Below are 26,951 nucleotides of genomic sequence, written 5' to 3'. Positions count from 1 at the left end.
AATATGCACAATTTATTACACAGTAGCGCTATAAACAGGTTCTTTTAAGCATGAGAAAATGCAGATCTGCCTGTTACTAAAGAGAGTCTCTACTGAAAAATATGTAACTACGTGCTGAACTGGGTAGTGCTAATAGGGCTCCATTAATCGAGTTAATCTGTTCCTTATTTGTAAATAGTCCCAAACGTAAGACAAAGATCTCTTTATCTCTATACTAAGTCTGTTCTTTGAGGTATGCCATCATATATATTCCATTCAGAGATCACTTCACATATGCTAAATACAGTTGTCTGACCACCGATTGTCAGGATGAGCAAAACGTAACAGGTTAGAGACTTGTCTACCACAAGCTTGTCGCAGGTTGTCTACAAGAGTCTAGGAGCATCCATGTAAGAGGCAGACACCAATCACAAGACCTCCACACCATACAAACGTATCCAAACACAAACAGCATATGTATTCTCATGGTCACCAGGTCAGGGACAGTGGCTTTTACCACCTCTTCCATGCTCCCTTCTCCAGCCCAAATGCCAAGAGGAACAAAATGTCCCAGTTTTCTCTACTTCTCGATCACTGTGCCTCCTTCTACTTTATTTATGTAGTCACTTGCTGCTTAGCAGGAGCTTTATTTCTACCTCTCTTATCTCCTCAGTTTTGCATGGGAAGCCCAAATGGGTGAATATGATCTATTTGAAAGAGAGCAGCACCCTTCTTTTTTGTATCTCAAAAGCTACATATCTATCTCCTTCCTCATCGAGTCACTTCTCTCACTGGCACTTCCTACCCTATTACTTCTTTTTCTTTACCAAGATATTAGCTCCTACCCCAACAGAGTCTGTGATTCCAATTTCTTCCATCTAAAGAAAATTGAAGAAAAAGATGAAATTCCATCTCAATTTATCAGAAATAAAAAAGAAACAGAAAAGCGGGTAACAGAATCTGACAGGCAGCAAAGCACAACGTGATCAAACGAAAGTATTCTTAAGTAGTTATTTCACGAAATGTATAGGACAAGCAATGGGTTCAACTAAATTTGAAGGACTTGTGTCACCAAGCTTTTTCACTCTATGCATTTCCAGTGCACAAATAATTGAGATAAAATTGAGATCTCATTCCTAGTCTAAGAAGTACATCAGAAAACGTAAGCACTCGCAGCACCTATACAATAAACCAGACAGTATATGTGAAAACTTCGCCTGCAGAAACTTCTAGCATATTTGCGAGACAATGCACATTCATTTCAGAGGCAAGAAAAGTACTATCCCTTCCTAATGTCTTCTGGTCCACGCAGTATAAAATGCTTCTCTCGTATTACAGAATATCATATGCAATACCTTGCTAACTAAAAAGACTACTGAAATATGACAGAAAGCCACTGTAGGGGCAGTATCAAAATTCTGCCTCAAAAGCATTAGATCAACTTGTTGAAAAACCTAAATTAAAACCCAAAAATACAATTTACTTTTTTCCCCAAATCACATAAAATAGTGAAGACTAGAGCTTATATATAGTATGAATGCTTTCTACTGTTTATCAGTAGGCTCATTTAAAATGTAATTTAAATAATAATCAAGGAAGTCTGCTATACCGTAGCATTATAATACACTTAAGATTATACACAGTTGTACAAATAGCCTGCACTGAAACACTAATCTTTGAAATTGTTTACAAATCCTGCTCTCTGAAAAAGCAGATTTGATTTGTAGTCACCAATGGAAACAAGAAATACTTTTAAGAGGTTATTATATTAGAACATCCTAGTTCTTAATGTTTTCTCCATAGCTGAGTATACACTATGGAGCATATACACTATGAGTATACACTGTCATATACACTATGGTATATGACAACTTGTATCATATACCACACGATCATTAAACACTCAGGTATATGATGACCTGACATCATATACCTTCATCATATGAAGGACTGGTATTGCTAACTTACAGTGGAACCAATCACAGGCTTGATGATTATAATTTGGTGCAAAACTGAGCCTTTCCCCTACCTTCAGTGGAAATCCTATACAGCACATATATGCAAAACCTCCAAGCATTTCTGGTTATAATGCAAGAATAGCTGGGATATACATTAGGCAATACACTGTTAAATTATTTTCGTATCAAACAAATTTTAGTAATTTTTATAAGCCATCAAAAGAAATCAGAACAAAGTTCAGAAAGCAGCAGCAGTTCTGTGCACAAAGTTCCAAATTACATAGTAAACCACGAATAAAAGGTTTTTTTACTGCAGAAAATAAGCATATTGTTAACATTAAATTGCTGCCAGTGCTTTTCAGCCAACTGCAATTCAAAATGCAGTATACTTTACCAACTGAATTACATAAACTATTTTTTATACACAGAAAAAATTGAAAAGGGCTACACAGTCACCCAGGCAATCAGAATATGTAAATACTTGTGTAAGTTCCATTACTGTTGGACATGGATTAACATATAAAAGCAGCATAAACAAAGCACAGCTGTGAATGTTGGAAAGATCTGGATTAATATGCTAATGAAAGCCTGAGAACACTCCTGTACAGAGAGTTCCTGAACTTTCCAATTCCATGTCATGGTATTTAGGACATCAAATTTCTTTTCGCATGACTGGCTTGTCACTTGTTAAGCATCAAGTGTAAAAAAATTCTTTGATGGTTCTACTGCATGCTAGAATATTTTCTTAATATAATAATTTCAGAATTATTTAACAACTCCAAACAAAACTGATTTTAAATTAAAGGAATAAATCTTATCACTGATAAAAGACAAAAATATTTAAGTAACTACAGAGTCATCTGCTACAGCTAGCACTAAAATTTCATGATTATATGTCATTTATATAACTGACTCAAATTTCTAGAACAGGTTTTATTTTTAAATATATTGCATTAACTGGAGATAGTTTAGGACCATAATGAAAAACTGGCATTTATGTTTGCTAAGCCTGAAATTGCTTAAGAGATCTTACTATATTTTTATTTAAACACCTGGAGTAGCATAGCATGCTTCAGAGAGATTACACCATTAGTAAAAGCACAATCTACAGTTCCAGTACTTGATATGTATTTCTAGTGAACATTATATAATCATTAAGATAAACATTCACAGCTAATTTGTTCACATAAGCCTACTCTAAACCCCAAATCTGGCAAAAACATATATTCCACAAATCTTATCACAATCAGATCAATCAGCTGTTCATGATTTCAGCAGCCTTCATGGGATAGCCTTCATGTTAATCTTTCTTCATTTTAAAAAAAGTATAAAACACTTTGTCCCAAGATGGATTTCACCCTGCACCTGATAACGTACGCAGAGAACTTAAAATAAAGCCCATCTCCCAAATAAAGTGTTTCACCTCAGAGTTTTGCTTAAACATCTCAACCTCAGCATCTCAGAACTGAACTGGCTGTTCTCAATATGACCAAACTCGGCAATGGTAGAGGTCTATACTGGTTTGCATTTGAAGAGACTCCTGCCTCCCTTGTTCCTACAAGATTCTGTTTCCCATTGTCTTCTTCCTTGCAGAGAAACTTCCCAATATATCTTCCTTAAATTTCTTTTATTTGTCTAAGAGCACAAATTCAGTGACTTAATTGGCACTTTTCTGCTTTTTGTACAGAAAGTACATAATTTTATTTCTCTCCACAGTTTAAGTGCTAATATTATATTTTAATTCCAATGCTTTTACTTGAGTAACTGTTTTATTTTCTTCAATGTTTTTCATTACTAAACCTCTTTTTATATTGGAACTGGTCAAGCATGCCAATATTCTACTCTTTTCTGTTTCCTACCTTCCAAGTAACGTATCTCCTAGACCTCAGTCTCCTCTTGGCTTTCACAGAGAACATTTAAAAATAAATAGATAACGCACAAAGCTGATAATACATATTCAAGACAACCAGTTCCATAATCAAGATAATAATGGTATTTGTAATTTATTAAATTTTATCATGTGATGTTTGATTAATGTTACAAGAGCTATTTACCAGACAGATGTGAAAGATTGACTTTTTGAATTAAGATCACCTTTGTGGTCTGAGATTCTAGCACACCAAACATAATCAAAAGTTGGTGCAAGGCTGCAACACTTTGATATCATTACATGGAAAAAATAAGCAGCTGACAAAATCCAGAAGGATAAGTGAACTGCATTTTCTGTTCTGAATTAGAAAGCTGGTGAATCAAGGTTGAGGCAGGAAGTGATATGACTTTCAAATCTATTGTGGATTATGGGTTATCTGCAATAGAAGAAGAAACCATCTTATTCTACTTCTTTATACAGAAATAGAGATGTAGCTAGAATATTTACTTAGTGCTTCAATTATTGTAAAAGAAAAAAACTGAGCAAAGTTGTCTTATTTAAGCAGAATCTCTTAGAGGCAGGTTTGTTTTTTTTAAAGGGAATTAAAAAATTATTACTCAGAAGACTTAATATTCTCCTTTTCTTCCCTCCTCTTCTTTGAGGCTCTAATAATCTTTATTTTACATAAAATCCTTTGTTCATCAAACTTAAGAAAATACTGCAATAAATCAGATACTTGGTTATCATTTATTCTGCTATGCTAATGTAACAGATACTCAATTTGGGGATACAAAGAACAAGTCAATTTGTTAGTACCCCAGAAAAAGAGAGGTAATAAAACTGCTGGTCTCAATTTTCTCCCTGAAAATGCCTGAAAATATTTACAAAAGATAATTTGTCTCACTAAACAGTAATAGTTATGTGTTGTCACACACATTAAGACATGAAGAACTCATCATGCTCTCAGTCAAAAGACTGAATAAAGACTAATCACAGCGGCACAGAAGCAATTTCTGATTATGTTCATTTTTTAACCAATGAGCTCTGCTCAACAAAAGTTTACACCAAAAAGATAAAGGAAATTAAAAAAATCAAATTCAAACTAGTGTGTATTGTCAGTATAAATAACAGTAAAGGTGACTAAAGGAGGCAGGGAAATATTTATGATTTGATTTTTCATGTCACACTGAAATTTTAATCCAGAGACCAAGTTTTTTAAAAGGTCTGAAAGGATGGCTTAAAAAACAATTTAGCACACCAAAAAATTTAAAGATCATGGCTATGAAACTTTCACTGTCATTTGTATATCAGTTTGAAAATATACTAATCAAATAAGCAATGAGCATTTATCTTATAACTGCATACTAAAAATAAGGAAAAGGTGCTCTCGGATCACCTGACAACAGATCCTTTCCAATTACTACCAGCCTTTAAAATTGTACTTTTTCCTGTTTTAGACAGGAGAGTATACTCTGAGTATTTAACACAAAAATATTTTAGTTATATTAACATGGCATAGCTTTAAAATACAAGATCCTAAAAGATTTAAAAAGAAAAAAAAAGTAAGGTTTGATTCTGTGAAGTTAATATGCACATTTGTGGTCAGTGATGGCCACAGAGAGCATAAAGTAAATTGAATTTACATGTTAAGTGTTAAAAATATATATATATATGGTCCCAGGGCTGTAACCACAACTTCCTTCAAATGTGTTATTCCTGAAAAACAGAAGTGAGAGAAGAGTCCTATTCTGCTCATCAGTTAATGCAGCTTGTCTGGTAAGACTTGAAATAGATTTGACTTTACTAACAAAATGGTTGGTGCTATCATTCTAGAGGGCATTTAATCTTATGATTTCCTAGGTTAGTGTTTCAGCTAGGACAGGGATCCATGCTCTCTGACAGTATTATGTAAAAGCAACATGGGACAAAGACAACTAATAATTCAAAGAAATAATTTTTGGTTTCTGTAAGATTCAGGTACACAGAAGTGGGACATTCTTTTAAAATGCTGTATTCAGAGTATTACATGTAGTACCACTAAAGCCTCTGGCGATACAAGCAAATAACAAAACAATTTCAGCTGTAATAAACTGTGTATGGTTTTCAAGCTGTGCTAAATTTTTATAGCTATGTTTTCTACTAAGTAGAAAAAACAGTAATTCTGAATAATGTCTAAAAAAAGTGTAAAAAATCAATCTATTGTGAATCTTATCAGAATAGCAGCATACAGATTTATTTCAACACAGAATGAAGTGAAGGTCTCAGGCAAGTCGTCAGTATTTCAGTATGGCTTCATTATAATGACTAAGCACGAGTACGATGATAGTAAAATGGAAGTGTAGGCAGAAGGACTAATATCAGTTGAATTCAGTGCCCTTATAGATTGCCAACATGGTATCTGCTTAAGAGAGAACAAGTATACATATATTTTTTTAAAAATAATCTATATTCAGTATGCACTAGGCATCAGACTTCAAGATGAGAGAGAACTTTCTGTCCTTGGTTATACACAGACAGCTGATTGAAAATAACTGAAATCCACAGAAAATGTATCTTTAAGTTTTGGATCAAATAATTGCAGCAGTCAGATCAGTGGTCTAGCTACTGACATGTCACTGTGATTTATCGTGAACACTGGTGTTTGGAGGAAAGTAGTAGAAAATATTCACAACCAACCTTCCCGTTCCTTGCACACTCCACAAATTACCATGCAAATCTGAAAGAGTTATTTTAAAACATTCTTCTGGAAACTTCCTCCTAAATCTTCAAATGTATGGAGGTTACCCTATTTCTCATATACTAGGGTGCAGGACTCCTTGCAAAACTGTTGCATTTCTTATTATAAAACCTATATCCTCTGGAGCATTTAATTCTTTCTGAATGTAAGACTTTTACTTCAATACAATTCTTTAGAAAGGAATTTTTCACCTTTCACCTTCAAAATTTATCTTACGCTCCAAAAGGCACTCCTATGCAACTTAACAGATTTTATCTGTCACAGCACTGTTTCTTTTCTAAAGGTCACAATTATTTCAGCATCATTTCATGCAAGAATTTTTCAATACTGATCCTTTGTTTCCCACATCCTGAACTTCAAAGGTGGCAGTGGTACTGGTCCTGCAAATTGTGAGACTACAGTCTGACTCATCATCTTAGCATTCCTTTGTCCTTACCCTGTTTTTCTCTGCTTGTTCAGGAAGAAAACATGAAGAATTATTCTAAAATGATGACATCGTAAACCAGAGGATCAATTGCATTCACATTTGACAAAACCTTGCTCAGGGGAAGAGGTAAGGTAGGAAGGAAAGGCAGACTGTTAAAAGGAGACTGGGGTAGATTTATTCATTAGATAAGAAGGTTTCTCTACAGTGACAAGATTCCTTAAGAGTTAAACTGGATATGGTTACCATGGAGCTAAGACTCCCACAGAAAAAAAATTACAGCATTTTGAAACATTTGTTGGAAGCACACAGGCAGCCAAATAAATGACACTGCACCACTTTCAGGCTTTATTAGGTCACTTAAATTCTACCTGCAAGTGGAAGCTCAGGGGAGGGATTTTTACAGGCTTCTATTGAGTATTTTGGCCATAGCATTTCTAATTTAGAAATCTTTGCCTGAGAATTGCAGAGAAGTTTCTTGTGCAATGCACGTCTTCACCATATTAATATAATTACTTACTATCAACAATGGTTCCAAGTAAACTGAGGGACATTGTTTAACCGTGAATGTAAAAAAAAAAAAAAAAAATAATGCTGACTTCAATCTTTCCCCTTCTTTGTTAGGAACTGCATTTCTACTGTTGAACTTGATAATATAAACAGCGTCCCATGCCTGAAAGAATTACAGCTATAAAAATTAGCTCTCGGTAGTTGGGCAACACACAGTCTTTCATGAAATGTGTTCGTCTTTTGCCTCAGACCTAATTAATGCAAACTCCAAGAAAAGAGGATTTGCCAGCTCTAAAGCCATGGTGGTAAGGGCATAGTAAAGTTTTCTGGGAAACTTTTAGCATAAACTATTCTATAATCTGCAGAAGTAAGCCATCATGCACTCATGAAGAAGGATAATATAACACTTAACTCTAGTTCTGCCCTAACAGCCCCTGACTGTCTGTTTTAGCTTGGATACAAGTTTTTACCATATGCATCATGAGCAGAAGTCATTTAACCTTAGAGCTACCCTTGATCTCCACTATACATGAGCAAAAATATTTCACTATCTCACATAGCAAGGATAAGCATATTAAAAGACTGACATCCCTGTAAGTCAGAGGCTTGTTCACATTTTCTTCTAACACCTTATTCTTCATAAACACTCAATGGTTGGGAATGCCCTTCCTGCTACTTGAGGACAGTTCTCTCAGTGACAGAAATCCAGCTAAGCCTGTAAACCTGATTTGGAGGGTTTTGTCCTGTAGACAAGCTACAGTGCTATTCCTATATTCTTCCTTCCGACTTGCCACTAAAGACTTTTTTGCTGGCTGATTCTGTCTCAGAGGGTATAATTCCGGAAAAGTCCTGTGCCTTGTACAATATAAAGCTGTGTAAGTAAACACTGTTAGAAGAACTAAATCAGTCAGTGGTAACACGTAATCTGTTAACAGACTGTTCCATCCAAGTTCATTCACCCTTGCCTCTCATGTTATTCATTTATTACCATCACAATGGAAAGGCAAACAGTAAGATACTATACTGAAAATATGAGATTTTAGAATAATTTATATTTCATACTGAAATATGTATCAGAGTTATGAAACAGCTCAGCGGTTCCAGAGAATAATTTGCCAAAGCCAGAGCTGTCATTTTTCTCTTAAGTAAAAACCCTTACACCTCCAGAGTCAGGAACCAGGATTCTTTCTATAAAGAATTAGTAAAATGACAAAGATAAAATATACACTTTTTCAAACCAACAAGAAATTTCAACCATTTTAAGCCTTCTACCTATTGTTACAGGTTCTTGTGAGAAAAGTCTCTGAAAAGGGTGCACTGAAGACAGCCAGAGAAATCACAGCGTATCCTCACCTCAAAGTATTTCAGAATCTGAAGGTCTGCAGAAGTTCTATGCGCATCTTTAAAAAAAAAATACTAGTTCGTAACTAACGGTGAAAAACAGCTATATGTCTCAAGAATGTGACTTCAGGCATTTCTCAACAGAATTATGAAAGTCGTTGTCCTAAAATGGATTCCTATAAAGAGCCTAAGAAACATCAGATTTTCATCCATAGAAACATGATCCACGTTGTTTACCTGGACTTCAGTAAAGCCTTTGACACCATTTCCCACGGCATTCTCCTGGAGAAACTGGCTGCTCATAGCTTGGACAGGTGTAATTTTCACTGGGTAAAAACCTGGATGGATGGCCAAGCCCAAAGAGTTGCGGTGAATGGAGTTCACCAGTTGGTGGCTGGTCACAAATGGTGTTCCCCAGGGCTCAGTATTGGGGCCAGCTCTTTTTAATATCTTTATCAACAATCTGGATGAGGGGATTGAGTGCACCCCCAGCAAGTTTGCAGATGACACCAAATTCGGAGGGAGGGTTGATCTCATTGAGGGTGGAAAGACTCTACAGAGGGATCTGGACAGGCTGGATCGATGGGCCACAGCCAACTGTAGGATGTTCAACAAGGTGAAGTGCCGGGTCCTGCGCTTCCGTCGCTACAACCCCATGCAGCGCTACAGGCTTGGGGCAGAGTGACTGGAAAGCTGCCTGGCAGAAGAAGACCTGGGGGTGCTGGCTGGCAGCTGGCTGAATATGAGCCAGCAGTGTGCCCAGGTGGCCAAGAAGGCCAATGGCAGCCTGGCCTGCATCAGAAATAGTTTGGCCAGCAGGAGGAGCAGGGAGGTGATTGTTCCCCTGGACTCAGCACTGGTGAGGCCGCACCTTGAGTCCTGTGTTCAGTTTTGGGCCCCTCACCACGAAAAAGACATGGAGGTGCTAGAGTGTGTCCAGAGAAGGGCAACCAAGTTGGTGAGGGGCCTGGAGCACAAGTCTTATGAGGAGCAGGTGAGGGAACTGGGGTTGTTTAGCCTGGAGAAAAGGAGGCTGAGGGGAGACCTTATCGCTCTCTACAACTACCTGAAAGGAGGTTGTAGTGAGGTGGGTGCCAGTCTCTTCTCCCAAGTAACAAGAGATAGGACAAGAGGAAATGGCCTCAAGTTGTGCCAGGGAAGGTTTATGTTGGATCTTAGGAAAAATTCCTCCACTGAAAGGGTTGTCAAGCCCTGGAACAGGCTGCCCAGGGAAGTGGTGAAGTCACCATCCCTGGAGGTGTTTAAAAGAGGTGTAGATGTGGTGCTTAGGGACATGGTTTAGCGGTGGACTTAGCAGTGTTATGTTTATGGTTGGACTCAATGACCTTAAAGGTCTTTTCCAACCTAAACGAGGCTATGATTCTTCTCTATGATGCTATAAGGAGAAAGTATATTCCTAGAATTCCTTCATTCTGAATTAAAATTAAATTTCCTTCAAAACTAAAATGTGATACTGAACAGAAATATAACCATCAAAAAAGAACACCCTTAGGACTATCAAAAGCAGTATGAAGCTTCTCTTTAACCGATGCCAATATATAGACTAGTGACTGCTTGAGTACCTGACATTTCACTGCTTTCTCTAAGACAGTAGAGAGAGTGACTGCACCAACACAAGACCACACATTTACCTCAGCATGAACCTGGGAAATATATTGCCCTGTACCTACTAGAACCTTGCCAGAAAATACCTTAGCCTGACTTGCGGTACCAAACAGGCCAGGGACTCTTCCCAATAGGCAGTACAGATAAGGAAGGTCACCTTGGGGAATTAGTTTAGCTGTATGCACATAAGCTGCACGCTTCCACTTTGCCTCAAGGCTAGCGAATTGACTGTGACTATTTCCTTTACAAGCATAGTCAGAGACTTTTCAGATTTCAAAAAAGGGTTAAAAGCGTAGCTTGTCTCTTTTTAGGTTGGTCTTTAGGTTGAATTTATATTCTTCAAAATATGTCAATATGGCCTTGCTATGAAAGGTGAGCATGTCCTAGCCAAGGAAACAGGAAAGTATTATGTCACTGTCCAAGAAGTGGTTGTCACTTAAGTGTAAGGGAGACTCAGCCAGCAGGAGTATAAACAAGAGATAACAAAATTGTGAGGAAACCAAAGATCCAGTTATATGAAAGCTAAACAAACTCATATTACTTATTCCAGAAAATTCAAACTAGAGAGGGAACAGAATTCTTCTCTATAAATATATTGACAGGTGACATTGTTGGCATACAGGAAAAAAAAAATCTAGAAATATATAAATACATTTAAGCTGAAAAAATGAAGGGAGATTACTAGAACAATGAATTGGTACCTTGATAAAAGCAGCAGGGGGGGAAATATAATTAGCTTTAAAATTGAAGTGCAGTTCAAAATGGATTCGATGACTTAGAAAGTTCTTTCCAGTTCTATGTTCCTGTGATACTTAAATAAATGTTTCCACATGAAATGAAAGCAAATGCAACACTAATCTAAGCAAAGATACTTCAGATAGATGCTCTGTGGTAAAAATATGGCACAGACAGCAGACAAAAAGAAAGACTGGAAAGTCTCACTGACTTTACAAGTCTGAAAAAGAACCTGTGAAGATGAACTTTGAGTAGTAGTGACAATAGAATTTCAATGTTCACAGTAAAGTATCTTTATCTGTTTGTTGCATTCCTTCTGTATTCAAAAAGATGGGACCTTGCTCATTTTTTAACATAGATTCCACTTTGAGGTTTTTCTTTTCCACAAAAAATACCTACTTATTTGTAATTTTCCATCAAGAGCAAGCAAACTCCTTTTAAGACTCCCAATTTTAGCAAGCTATGCATGTAAAAAATGAATAAGAAGCCTTCCATTTCTCATAATTTCTTGAATTTTTTATGACCTCAAGCAACAAGAGATAGGATGACAGTTGTTCTCACTCTGGTTTTTACAGCCTCAGGTAGAGCTAAAGAGGAAATGTGTACGAACTGGTGTCTCAGCCTCTCTCTCTTTCCAATCTCTCCTTGTGAATATTCGCTATTAATGCATACTCACAGTAACTGAATATAAAGATTCTTTGTCTCCCTGGTCAAGTCTACTCCCATACTTCCTTCTTTTTTTTTTAATCATTATGGTATTACTATCCTTTCTGTTAGACCAAAAAAATCCACCTCTGTGGGATAGTTACACCTTAGTCTTTTCCCTTTTCCTTCTTATCACATTAAATAACTAAATCTTTTACAACTTATCCCTCCTTTAGCTGCCATGCCTTCAGTCAAGCAAATTCCCATTTCCGATGAATTTGTGGTACTAATCACAAATGCCCATCTACAAAATATTCAAGTTTGGGGTTGTTTTTTTGTTTGGTAGGTAGCTACCTACCACCTCCCCCAGATGGAACCTCCCTGCAGATGTAACCCACTACCTCTTTCCACTCTTTTCTGGTTTTGGTTTTTTTTTTTTTAATTTTATGTAACACCTTCATTTTGCGGTGTAACATTTCAATTGTGTTATGATTTACTCCTTTTCACACTGACCAAAGTCTCTTTTCTTTGTGCGCTCATTTGCAGCCCATCCATTCACAGAACAAGGTAAACTCTTTGTATTAGACAATGTACTGTTTTCTTGTGTTTGTACAGCACCTAGATGGCCTTATCTGGATGCAACAGTATTACTAATTTTTAAATCAAAACCACTCAAATATTAAGAAAAATGGTGCTTACCAAGATAGTCTATATATTTGTATTCAATCACACAGGTACTAGACGTTATTTTGCTTACTTACATTAACACCACAGCTTGAAGAACAGCCGCAAACATTAATAGACTCCTTCAGAGCACATTAATTAGGATAAACCCAAGGTGTTAATCATGGTTCACTTGAGATGGTTTAAGATAACTCTCTCAAGTTTGGCCATCATTAGATCACTGGACTGAAATTACTACTGCTCAGTGTAACATAAGGAGTGGTCATTCTACTTGTTTAATGTTGAGTCATTGTTTCACAAGCAAATCTTTATATAAACATAGAAATTAAATTTCTGATTAGTTTTGGTGGTTCAACATAAGCATTAGATCTCCCTTTTTGAATCTGCAAGCTTTCAAGTCCAGCACATTTGCTTTCCAACTATTTAGCAACACTACACTCATTACATGTAACTACCAAGGACTGACTGTTACACATAGCTGTAACATTTTATCAAGTTCTACACATGAACATCACACTAACTTGCAAATAACTAAAACTAAGGCCCGCAGCCAGTGATCCAAACACATCTAGTACTCACAAGAGCCATGCAAACTATGCATATACTAGACAGAAAGTAACCAGAGCAAACAGCAATTGCTATATGTATATAATATTGTAACAGGAGAGGAAATACCTGCGAAGAAGCAGGTGTTGCCATTGCTTCAGACCACTATTGTAGGGCAGCAGCACATGGCCCACAATTGTCTAAAGCAACATTTCTGCAAACATTGTAACACTTCACCTTGTTTAAACCCCCCCCCCCAAACACATGATCAATGCACAGTTATGCTACAAGCAAACCAGTAACCTTGCACCTGATTAGTGTGAAAAAGTACAGAACCCACAACCATTTAAAGAAAACAAATAATGGTCATGTGTGCCAAGAACCCTGACTACATAAATCTCTGCTTAAACAAAAGGAGATCTTTAAGTTACGTTTAAGATGTCACCTCAAACACCAAAGAAAACTGCACCTGGACAGTGACATGATCTGATGAAAGCTAACTCGGCACTGCTAAAAGCCCCCTACTTTTGCCATGTTTATACAATATACCTCCTTTTCAGTAAAAAGTAACTGTGTCTTTGCCTCTGTGCTCTGCAGCTGCACTTGAGAGAAATAGCTCAGTGACTTCTATTGTAACAACTGCAAGCTCCAGTTCACTGTGAAAACACCTGGCTCAAGAAATGGTAGAAAGAGAAAACAGTACTCAGAAACTGGTATCTGAATCTGGTGTTCTGAGATAGCTAAGTTACACAGCTAGCTGACAGGGTGTTTCCCTACAGCAATGGGTGCTGGAGATTTAAGGGATGCACAAAAAAAGAGGTTTGATATTGTTGACTGATGTTGCCTGGAAGTAGCCTGAGGTCAGGATAATCTTCCATCAGCTCCCATGTTATTATTGACTTCTGTTATTACTGACACTGTCTGGTTTTTTAGATAAACAAAGAAAAGAAACACAGATGTGAAAGATAAATGGATTAGGATAAACTTAGATTGCATGAATACATGATAGAACTATGCAATTATGTGTTTAATTTTCTAAACAGCACTAGAAACATTCTACTGATGTCACAGATTACCTACAACAGAGTATCACCACTATCATGTTTTGGCCATCATTTTTTTTTCCTTGAAGATTTTGCCCCCCATTTTCTACGTTATGGTGAACACATTTCACCCTTTAGAATGTTGTGACTTATGATTCTAGTTGGTCTTAGTATTGGCAAGGATAGGAAAGGTTGGCAAGTTAAGCCTTATATACAGGACCATGTTTAGTCAATGATGTTATTTAAGCCTAAGGTCCACCTTGAGAGAAGCTGAATTGGGAAGATGCCTAGCAAATAAAAATGGGTAAGTCTTTCTAACAAAACCAAACTTCTGTCATGAAATGAAAGTTACATGCACAGAATTAATCTAGAATCTTCCACACCATCAAGCTTCCTGAATTTCAAATTAATCATGGGGAGACTGTACTTCCTGATCCAGCTTCTCTCAAAGTCGGTGTTTTTTCAATGAAAAGGCACTAGTGGATACAACTTTACAGCTTACCGCTTGTGCAGTGGTATGACAAGAAATAGGAACTATATTCTGGCTAGCAGTAAAAGGTCATTAATGACAGCTTCTGTAACTTATCTGCAGTTAGGCTAGCTAGGGCATTCACAATGAGTCATCAAATTGTAGTATTTCAAAGCAAAAAATGAGCAAAAGCGTGAGTGAGAAAAATATTTTATCTTCTGATAAAATTATCTTCCTTAATGAAGTAAATTATTTAACATTATCAATATATTTTCATAAGTGGAGAGTTTAAATGCAGGTGATAACCTACTTTTTTCCTCCTTGAGCAAACTCATATTGTGTAACAACTTAGTGATTAGAGTGTATTCTATATTGGAAGAACAATCTGGCTGTTTAAACAATGTTTACAACGAATGACATACCAAGTTATTTTAGACCTCACCATTTGTTTATGTCTAGCTGGTTTAGTAGCTACTATATGCTGCTTTTAACTTTCACAATCACATGAGCACACCATACAGCATAGTTGATTTTGTGCATAAAGGAGATTGGGTGCAAAATGCATAACAAACAATTCTGAAACTCAGGCTGATTTGCATGAGTAAAGCAAAGCAGTTCTTCATCAAGCTAAATTTGATACACTAAGCTCTTACAATTTCACACATTAAACTGAAGTAACAATGGGAGAATGTTCACATCACTGGTGAAGAATATAATCTCACACCCTATACGCTTCTCCAGTAACATCATTATATTCACTTCTATGAAACAAACTTTGGCCACTAAGTTTGTCTTTTCAGTGCTGCATAAAATCACTTTAAAACCATAAGGTAAGGGTGGGGAAAAAAGGTTCTACAGTAGTTGCTGAATTTTCCTTCTCTTGTAAAACACAAATTTGTATTAACGCACTTCTAATATTGATGCTTTTTTTGTAAGTGCTATTATAGTTGATGTCATCATGTATATACAAAGCAACCATTTTTTTTCCATCTTTATAAAAGTCAAAATACTAAAAAGAAAGTTCTAATCACTGCAAGAAATTCATCAACATCATGATTACACAAAAAAAATCCCATCAACATCTCTATTAAGATAAAGAAAAACATGAGAAAAAATGTTATGGGTTTGATTAGATACAAATTCAAAGATAATCCTATAATCCAAATATTCTACATTCTTATTACCTGGCACAATATGAGATGCCATGTCACTTAATTTTACAGGTGGAAAGATTTTGGATCTGTACAAGATCCAAAATTTTACCTGATTTCTGTTTTATGGAAGCAATTTTTAAAAGTTGATGGATATCTTCAGCAAAACCACAACATATGCAATAAATAAATCACGAACAAAACCAAACACCTAAAGCAAACATGAATAATTGGCACTCCCAGTGACTGATGGAAGAGATTTATATTGATTGACACAATTTCTTTAAAGGGTTTTAACAGCATAAGGTTCACTAAAACAGGTAGATTTCAGTTTAATGAGGCTTAATGGAAACTTTTATAACAACCTCAATGATCACCAATTGCAGTGAGAATACCTATCTGTTAGAATCAAGGTTTAAGTGTTAGTATTGAGATACTACTAAGTATTCAAGCACACAACTATTTTATCTACTCACGGGACAGAGTTACATTAAAGACAGGGCCAATTTAATATTACCTAAGACAGCCACCTAAGATATAGTAAGTAGTGAACTTTGAGCTCACATTTTTTTGTTAGATTGTGTTAAAAAAAAAATTAAAAATGCATCTAACATCCCAGTGGAAACACCTGGGTGATTCAGCCATCAAAAGTGCTAGTCACCATCAGCCACTCCCTTTAACTTTACCTACACCAGATTACCTATAACAATTTCCAGGCATGGTAATAAAGTAACTAAATTAAATTAAGATAACGAAGGCTGAATTCCACATTATTCAGACAGGACTATTCTCAAGAGATCTGCAAAACCTTACTACAAATGCAAGTAAGGGGTCTTAAATTCAGTCCACAGCAACCCACAACTCTTACAGGAAAGGTTTAGGGTCTGCATATTAGAAAGTTAATATTGTTCTACGCATTTTAAAAGCCTCACTCCTTATTAATTCTAATGTATGTAAATAGCACATAAAATAAAGGAAAAAATGCAAAGTTTTAAATGAAAGTTTGGCACGTTATTAATACAATTACTATTTACTTCCCACAGACAGTGCCTGATGAGGAAATCAAATCTTATTATTCCCTATTAGCACTTTTTCCTGTGATGGTCAACATGCATGCAGCAAAGAATCTTTTGTCCTGTGAACATTCTTTACAAAAAGGTTACCTGGTAACAAAAAATGCCAGCATGACATACATAATCAGTCTGAGGTCTTCCAAATTCTAAAGTCTACCTTTCCCAGCTTTGGCTACATAGGAACTATAAAGTCTATTGATTTTTATCTTTTGGAAGGTGCAACAGAAATGGATATGCATTTTAGAAGGCGGCTATTGGAGTATAATACTGACAGGTTTGGGGTTTTAAATTTTTTTTAATCAAAATATTAACTGACTGTACACTGACCGTATCAACATTTCTACACATTATCAAACAGCTTCTGAATTCTACAAACTACTGACATAAAGTATCTTTAATATGTACCAGGTGTATAGGTCTTCTGGACATTTTTCATGTACAGAAAAGATGAGACAGTGCAGTCAATGAACTTCAGAGGGAGTCTCAGGAAATGGAAGTCATTTGGCCTTAAGCATTTTAGTGAATCATCTGAGGCATTATAGTATATATTCTAAGATTGATGATCCTTGTACTCCTGTTTGTACATGGACCTGCTGATGCAATTTGAAAGCATATTAAATCTTCAGTGTTTTAAATTAGTTCTGCATCTGCTGCTAAACAGCTGTTTCAAGTCTCCAAGTTGAAATTCTATTGTTTGTACAAGTAATTTGTAAAGGATTTTATTTAAGCTGCAGTTCTTTTGTATTATATTGTTATTGGAGAGAATTCAAGTTGTTCCAACTGGGTCAAGGGAAGTTGGTTTTCTGGTACAAGGTATTGGAGAATCTGGTTGAGCGCTGAAGTAGCTGAAATGCTCAAGATTGACAGAGATGTTTGTTGTGGACTAAAAACAGCTCAGGCATGTGCTGACTACTCATCTTACTAAGGAACTAGCACTTGCTTATTTGGATAAAAGCCGAGTAGAAGGAACAAACCTGATGTTACTACTGAATCTTTCACCTTATGTTGCTGTTGTCTCTGCCATTGCTTCTATTGACTGAAGCTGCCACTCCTCACCATAGACATAATGTGCCAGAAGAAGGAACTGGAAAAGAGAGGTTACCTGATCAACAGACTGGCCATCAGCTCCTATTTACAGCTGAACCACATCTGTTAAGACTCAGAGTTGACTGACAGCAGGTGCTCAATAGCTGACAAATATATGTATGTATGCATCATACATACAGGTGAGACACTACCAAAAGCAAATGGGGGGGGGGGGGGAGGGCAGAGGAGGAATCCAATTTCCTGTAGGTTTTCTTAATTCCTACCCATATCCCAATCCTGAACTACTTTAGACACACTCTGAAGATGTTACATATTTGCCAATTGTGCTTCAGAACATCACTGCAACTTTCAGAAAACAAGTTTCCAAAAGTTACCCAAGCGAATTAAGTATTTAGAAGGAAAACATCTCCTGCAATTAGAACAACATACATTCTTTTTAAGTAATGTCTAGTATACAATTTAAAATCTTCCAGCACCAAAACCACTACATCCTACTAACACATAGACATAAGGAATAGTCTGGTGACTTTTTAATGACATTAAGAATGTTAAATTTAAAATTTCTACATTTGGCAAATAAACAAAAATATTCAGGCATACATTAATGCCTCATGTTTTCTTTCTGAATCTTTAAAGTGTATTTATGTTATCAATTGTTTTCTTAAACTGAGATGATAATTTTACTGTCTATAGAAGTCTGTGCTTATCTGCACTGCTATTATGTGCCATTTGGGGAAAACACATGTTTCATGAATGAAGTCAAGAAATACATGACTTTAAACTAGTGTCCTGTGATTGAGTTCAATATATTCTAAATAGCTGCATGCCAAATTTATTTTTCTTCTCCTCCCTGCATGCACATCTGTTTTAATTTTTGGAATCTGTATCTAATGCACCTGGCAGCATTTTGCTGTGTGGTCACAGCACTGCCATGGGAACTGAGAAAGAAGCAATAGTCACAGCTGGATTTCAATATGAATCATTCCCAGTTAGCATGGCAGGGGATTAGAAAAAAGGCACAGAGATCAGGCAACCCACTTGCTGCATTCTATAAAAGTGTGGGAACATCACTAGCAAACTCACTGTTTATTACCAAAGATATTAATCCCCCTTCAGGCACCAAGAAGCAGAGCTTGAGCAGAAGACAAATGCCCACAACAGCCACCAGTGGGTCTAGGGGAAATAGGGAAATGTATACTTTAAGTATTAATTTAGGATTATTGTGTGGTCACAAATCCTATCGAAAAGGCTTTTAACTCACTAGCATTCTAAGATGAGATTGAAGAGTTTTGCTTGATTGTAACAAATTTGATGTTATTACAGCAGACCTGCAGTGATGCTTGTACCCCCCAAAAATAAAACTGAAAAAGAAAAAAAAGGAAAAGAAACTGACAAGGAGTTAGATCCTAGGAGTTAAACTGATCATGACTATATCCAATCTTGCAATTATTTTGTAACAATATACTGTATTTATACTATTGTAATACATGCACTGATCTATTTTTGAAATAGCTTTTTTTTTTTAATTTAAGCTGTAGAAAGAAACAGTAGTAAAGCATGACACTGAGTTCATGTAGTGCAACATTGCTTTGTTTTTAACTGGTGTAGACTGGGCCAATATGAAGCAGCTTGCAAAAGTGCAACTCATTACACATATTCCATATATATGTATATATCCCATATATACGTATATATGATCACATATGTATAAACACATATTTCATACGTACATGTACTATCATTACATTGTAATACCATATAATACAACATGCAATGTTGTACAGCACATCTCTGAACAATACTGCTCTATGTCTTTGTAGGAAAAACTAGGTTTACCATCTATTCTATACATCCGTACTAAACAAATTGTAAGAAAGGTATCAGGGAAACAGAGCATGGTACCAATGTACCATCACCAACAGCAGCCTGTAACATCAGGACCTTGAGAAGTGTGCCCCTAACTCAACTACCTTAAATTTGATAGGGAGAAATCAGCCTTCACCTCTGACTAATGATGCAAGACTTCATTGTCTACATTTGCCTTTTGTCCTTTCTGCCCCCCCCTTACCTGATATAGTCTTTCCATACACTACCACCTATCAAATGCATTTTTCCCAGTATTTATTAAAGGTTTTTTTTTTTTTTCCTCATGACACCAGTAAATCTACTTTATAATTGTTTCTGTAACTAGAAAGTAAAAATTACTACCTAACAACATACTGGATATCATTTCACTGCCTTCCTGTATTCCCTTTTTACCTTCCTCTGTTATCTTTCCTCTTACTTTAATTGCCAGCTTTTGGTGGCATAAACATTCCACTCATCCTGTATTTGTACCACAAGCTGGGAACAGACCTCAAGATCCTAACTCAAATAAGACCCAAGTATATCAAGACAAATCACGTGAAGTTCTATGAAATTATAGTGCAGTTGTGGTGATACCACTTACCCTCTTTTCCTCAACAACAGCTATAAAATTCCAACCATTAAATAAACTTCAACTTTCATTATATTCAACATACCAAACTACTTAAGCGTTTCCTTTTTCATGTAAACATGATGCAATTTTCCCAAAGAACTATTCCTTACCAGGAGCCTGAAATACCTGCTTAAATGAGATGATTTCACTCCAAAAGAAAAGTTGTTACAAAGTAATTGGCTGATATAGATACCAAGCCACTACTCCAGTCTGTCCAGAGCTAAAAAACAGACACACTACACAGTCTGAAGGCATAACTGTTGTGTTTAACAGTATAGTAGAGCATTTGCTTAAAATGCCGCCTTGACAAGGGGTTACAACTAATTGCAGAAGATCTTATCTTTATTTCATCAAAAATAAACACTCACAGAGTACTACAGCATATGATGCACTGGCAAATTTGTCATGCTGTAAGTCTATCTTACAGTATTACCCAGAGTTTCAGCAAGGAAATAGTCCTAGGAAAAGAATGAGCATAAGCTATCTGTTTTGCATATAGTGACAAACTGGGCAAACCTATTCACAAAGTTGAGAACACATGCAGGGAGTAAAAGTGGCAATTTGATGAGTGAAAATAAACAGAGCAACGTTATTTATAAAGAAGGACACTACAAGTTCTAAGAAACTTAACTCAGGATAAATTCATAAAATTAAGTATGATTTCCATGGTAGAAACTGAAGGATAATAAAGCAAGAAGAGTGATTGCAAGTAGCTATACTGGTAATAGCCTGAAGCTTAAGAAGCAAAAAGAAATCTATTTTTAAGACTTCTTTTTTTTAAATGCAGTGGAAAAGACATGGTGGAGTTGTTTGTTTAGTTTGTTGTACAAATTTTGTTCTTCTTAGAAGACTGAGATGTATGGACTGCTATATAACTGTTAAAAATTGTGGTGATAGGATCAGGAGGGGGAGATTTAATGCACAGAGATAAATAGATACACAGATACTTAAACATTTAATTTAAAAAAATAAATCACTTAAGTTCCCAATACACACCAGTTCTCAGAGGCAACTCAAGTTTTATATAACATTATTATTCCTTTCTTTTTCCTTTCTTTTTACCCTTTTCCTAAAAGGAATTGACTAATGGACAACTACTGTATCCTGAATTGCAGTACATTTCAGTGACAACAGACAAAATGTCCTAATTAACTTGAAAACAATACCACAGAACACACTCAGCTGTTCAAGAAGCATGTAGAACCTGAGCCAGCTCCCTTAAAAGGGGCTTCAGGAAAATTACATTGATTTGATCTTACGGCTTTCCTTTGCCTTTGTGACTTTTACTACACATAAATTTCTATATAATTTTTATATAATCTCATTTTTATATAAACTCACTGAGAACAATTTCCATATTTTCCCAGTTTTTAATTAACCACTGCTAAAAACTTCTCCAGAGAAGTATCTTCCATTATTGTCTGACACTTGGACATTTGTCTGATATATTTGTTTGCAAGTATATATCTGGTGAGCATTATATAGCAGATATTCATACTTTACTGAATCAAGCCACAGAGATCTGTGGTACAGAATATCAACATGCATTTAGTAACATAACTGTTAGATATTAAGTTGGACTGTTAAGGATGAATTATTTTAATGGTTCCACTTCACACATTCTTTGTTATTTCACTAGGGATACACCACTAGGGACACAGATTTGATAAAACAACATGTATTAAAAGCATCTAAAGAAGAACTGGTTTTATGCCAAACTAATCCTAGGTAAACTGAAGCACTTGAGTACAACTACTAAAATAATAAAAAAAGGCATGATATAATCACTTCTTATATTTATATTTGGCAACAAAGTGATTGAAAAAAAAGAAAATCTAACTCATACTATACCTGACAGTTCATACTGTAAAACTGAGATAACTTCCCATTCTCATCTGTAACACCCAAACAGTAGAAGAGCTCGTTTTCAAGCAATATAGATAGTGAAGTGTATCCAGATATAAATGTGTATGAGCCACCCAACTGTCTTGATTCTGAGCAGCTATTCAACACACAAATGATCAAAAACATACCTGAAAAATCTGTAAACTCACTGTGTAAATCTATGTACATGAACTAGATCGTGAAAAAAATTAAATCCAAATATTCTATTCTAGGTCTTTGTAACAACAGTACTTTGCTATTTAAGTATAACAGATAACTACACTCAGTCTGTGACAGAAAACTATTTCCCACTCCCATGTGTAAATTTTTAGATAGTGATTGGAGAGGTTTATCTGAACACTTAAAATTAGGTCATTGAGACGAGCTGTTAAAGGAGCAAAACCCAAATAAGAATCCATTGTTAAGGCCTTTGTCACTCAGAAACGAAGAATTTGTAACCAGTTGGGGAAAGAATCGTGCATACACAGACACATGTACAAAGGCATACACATGCCAATACCCATACACACCAACACACAGTCTGTTCAGATCCATGGAAAACAAGGCAAAACTTTCTTGACTAATGTGTTATAAGCCACCTCAAAAAAAGATTGTATTAAAATAAGTGGAAACACTTTCCATTAATACAATGATATTCAGGAAAAATAACAAAGCAATACACTTAAACTAATGTTACCACCATAACACGGACTCTAAGATGGCAAACAACTTTGACGTGCTTCATTACAAGTACATTTAAACTGCTCCTATGCTTTGTACAGGGGTGTGATTTCCCCACCGCCCCACCCCCCCCCAATCATGCTCTCTGTTAGCAAGTGACTATATAGGTATTTCTGATGAAGACAAAAGCTATCTGCTTGAAGGTATCACCTCATATTTTATTAATTCAGTAGCAGCGGGAATGACAGAGAATTCAGGATTTATTTCCAGAGGAGAGGACTTTGTCACAGCAGTAAAGTCCCAGTAGCTAGGAAAGGCTTGAGTGAGAACACTTAACACTTATTCATCCACACTGCCAAGGGCAACAGGGTTTCCTCTATATAGGTCAGCATGTTATCTCAAAACAGGTTAACATATGTGTTCTCACCTAACACTGCATAAACTTCGTTAATTTCTCATGCATTCATACCTTAGGAAGGGGTAACAAACAAATGGTAGGGGGAAGTCATCTAAAGTACAAACACTACCACAGCAGGAAACTAAGAGATAGCAGTATTGCATTTACACACATCTAACAAGTGTTTTGCTTCTCCCATCCATACAAAACACATAAGTAGGCACACATACACAAAATATCCAGAGTCAAATCTAGATGAAAGCCACCAACTAGAAAACTAGAGAAACAATTCCAAGCATTATTACAGAAACAAAACATCAAAGATTTCATAACAAAGACACAGGAGCAGGGTAGCAATGTAAGAAGCAGCTGTGTGTATTTATATATTTATTTATTTTCATACTGAACTTACAAGTCAGGGGCACTGTACTAGTAACATCTTCCTTTAAATGCTATCATTACACATTAAGACTTCACACAAGAACTGGGACTTACTTGAAAGGGGTACTGAAGACATACTACTACAACAATGATGACAATGAAAGTGTTCTTGTCCTCTCCCCTCTGGAATTTGTTCTTAAGGTTTTTGTCATTCCCATTGCTGCCAAATTAATCAAATATGAGCAATGTCTTGGAACAAAAAGTGATAGTGAAAAACTTTCCAAAGTTTATAAATATGCACATAGGTTTGCTGCTCCCTAGAAACAAATACATGTTTGGTTGTTTGGGGTTTTTTTGCATTACTGAGCTTCTAGCCCTTCTACATGAGCAGAGACTAAAAATGATGCAAAAAACTATAACAGAAAGAAGAAAAAAACATAATGACAAACAAAAAATGGTGGACAAGGGGAAAACTTCCCTTTAAGGAAACAAAAATTAATTTTACTAGACTTCTAAGAGTTAATACTCTTGCTCTTTCAAAAAATACTGCAGGATATTTTTTGTTCAAAAGAAATCTAATCTTATTTTGTACCTCACCAGGAGTTATCTCCGAGAGACTAAAACATCCTAGAGCACTTCCATCTACAGACTCAAAAATAAGAATACAGAGATCAACAATTTCAAAGGAACATTCAGCTCACAAGCCTAGGAAACGTTCACTAGGAATCCAAATTCCCAGAAAACATTTTGATCTGGAGAAGATCCTGACTGATCAACAATTTCACTGGAAGAGTTCTAACGGGCTACTGTACTTCATGTTTGTACGTACAAACAGTGATGAGGCAGCAATAAAAGCTGTAAGTAATAAGTACTGAAGGCTTACATCAGTGTAGCACTCAATACCTAATAAAGGGTTCCTTTCTCAGTATACTGCAAAGCAACAATTGTTCCCTTCTCCACTAAGGTGAAGGAAGTTATAACTGCGAGGAGACAGCTGTAAATGGTATGATTGTTCACAGCAAGGAGAAGCTAGGGCTTCCAAGACAGAAATCTAGTCCATTTTTTTACCCTGTAAAAAACTTCCTAACACCTAGGGGGAAGGAACATTTATGCATAGTCTCACTTATACCGTTTCCATTTTTGGCCCACCACCTCTATTTAGCACTTTATTTTACCCATTAGAAAGAAGTGCAATAGAGTTCTACTAGCATGAGAATGGGTCACAGCAGCAGAAATTGCTATCTCATGTAGCACAAACAGGCTATCTATGAATAGGCAAAGCTTCTCACTTCATCACTGAGGAAGACTGTTCAGTCAAGGCAACATCTTAGAAAGTGAAAGGATGAAGGACATTCATTTAAAGCTCCAGTCTCTGATAAAACCTTCTTCTAAAGGCTGAGTAATCTACTAAACCATGTAATAGAGATATCTCTAAAAAGTGGAGTGGAGGGATGTTGGAAAGGATACTTCATTGTGATTATCCATTTCCCTCCCCCCATGAAATTCTCCCAGGCATAAAAGTGCTAATGACACTTCATTACACCTAAACAATTTACATAAGCAGCAGCAGCCATCACCACTCTTCAACCTTTAATTCCCAGAAATAAATATTCCCAGCCTCCTAGAAATCAGCCTTGTAATTTCCTACTTTGGGCACTTAACATGTTTTATTTTAGAGACTTACACTTTTAAAGTTGTATCAACTCTAGAGGAGACTGTTTCTGGAACATTATTTGTGATAAATGCAAAGTAAAGACAGTATGGGGAAAGAGGAGGGAATACACACATCAAAGCAGTTTTTTCATGCTAGTTACACAACAACACGCTCTTAGTCATGCAGGGTAAAAATAATGAGACACAAGATGACACATGAAAAGGATCTTATCCTCTTCCCAAAAATTAACACATGAACACTACTTGCTTATAAGTCCAAATTGGTTGTCATACTAGATTTGTGTAAAGCTTTAGGAAAGAATGGTGTGAGGGCTCTATATAGAAAATTACACTAAGTGAAGGCTATTTCACTAATTAACACCCCTTCCCAAAGAAATCCTTATCTCCTTTTAAAATAAGCTTCCTTTAAGCAGAGAAAATACCCCAAACATTTGTAGAGCCCTGACTTCAACATCTGTTGGTATTCCCTACACACAAGCGTGCTTCTGTGTGCATGTTTATCAGAAGAGGTCATCAAGGGCTTGCTTGGTTTATTCATCATTTTAAGGCTCTCCTATTTGCAAAGCTTCTGTTAATGTCAGTGAAATCTAACCTAGACAGAAGTTTCAGAGGTCAGATATTTGGCATGCTACATTTAGAAACCCAAGTACAAAGTTGACGAGGACGCTTCAAACACAGGGGATTACAGCGGAAATAGGTCTCCTTATACCAAACTGGCTATTGAGCAGATTCAAGGAAGAACACACTGAGACAGCCTGATGCTATTAAAGCTCATATTCTTGCTTTATTTTTTTCCACTGACTAAATCAATTCGCCTGTTTGGCAAAGCCCAGCACAGAAATAACACTTTATTTTTAATACAACAGAAAAGGAATAGATGTGAGACACAAAATCCTGTAGAACATGACCTATAAAAAGCAGATACTTACAGTTCGTAGGAACTGTATTTCATCTTCCCCTCCTTCACCCCCTTCAGCCATGGCTCTTGAGGAGTCAGCTCTGCTGAGACTCTGATCGCCTCCACCGTCAGCTCACTGCACTCGGTACAGCTCCTCTTCTCCTATCAGTATTAGCATATAGCTAATCCACAGCCATATAGGGAGCTCAGCTAACTCCACTGCACTGCAGACTGTCAGTCAACCCCCTCACTGCCAGAGCCAACTGCGCTGCTTTTCCAGCTCATGGCAAGCAATTCTTTTCCTTTTCTCTCTACCCTAGAGGCTACTGTTAAGGTATTGCAGGAAGCATTATATGCATCACTAGGTGTTGATTTTTTTCCCCCCAGATACTGTCTGGTCAAAACAGCACTAATGATGAAGTGTTAATGAAAGCAGAGCTTGCACTTCCATTTTCACAGATCAGGGTACACAATTTTGCACTGAAATGTACCAAATTCAGCAGCTCTGAACCTACTGATTTGTGCAGCAGAAGGATGTAAATCAGATGATCACAGGACAAGCTGATTTTGACAGCAGATATTTTCAGCTTGCTTACAATAACTTCCGTTTCTTGCTTCTCTGCATAAGCAGCTGCAAATCTGATTTCCAAGATGACTTAATGATCTGAACCTACTATATGTAGTTATTTGTGCTATCCTTTTAAATGGTATTTATAAAT

General features: G+C 36.3%; 1 protein-coding gene across 1 annotated transcript in view; it reads right to left on the bottom strand.

Moving 5' to 3' along the window:
* RYR3 (ryanodine receptor 3) overlaps positions 1 to 26,347 on the bottom strand; it is a 253,363-nt gene extending 227,016 nt beyond the window's left edge. Inside the window, exon 1 of the mRNA XM_049825231.1 lies at positions 26,264 to 26,347. Within this exon, the coding sequence (XP_049681188.1) occupies positions 26,264 to 26,314 (51 nt within the window). The 5' untranslated portion in view covers positions 26,315 to 26,347. The remainder of the gene's footprint in view (positions 1 to 26,263) is intronic.
* Positions 26,348 to 26,951: the final 604 nt, after the last annotated feature.

Source organism: Accipiter gentilis, chromosome 22 (assembly GCF_929443795.1).
Source record: "Accipiter gentilis chromosome 22, bAccGen1.1, whole genome shotgun sequence".
Classification (NCBI taxonomy): Eukaryota; Metazoa; Chordata; class Aves; order Accipitriformes; family Accipitridae; genus Astur; species Astur gentilis.
The sequence above is the reverse complement of the archived record's forward strand: the minus strand, read 5'-3'. Positions and strand labels throughout refer to the sequence as shown.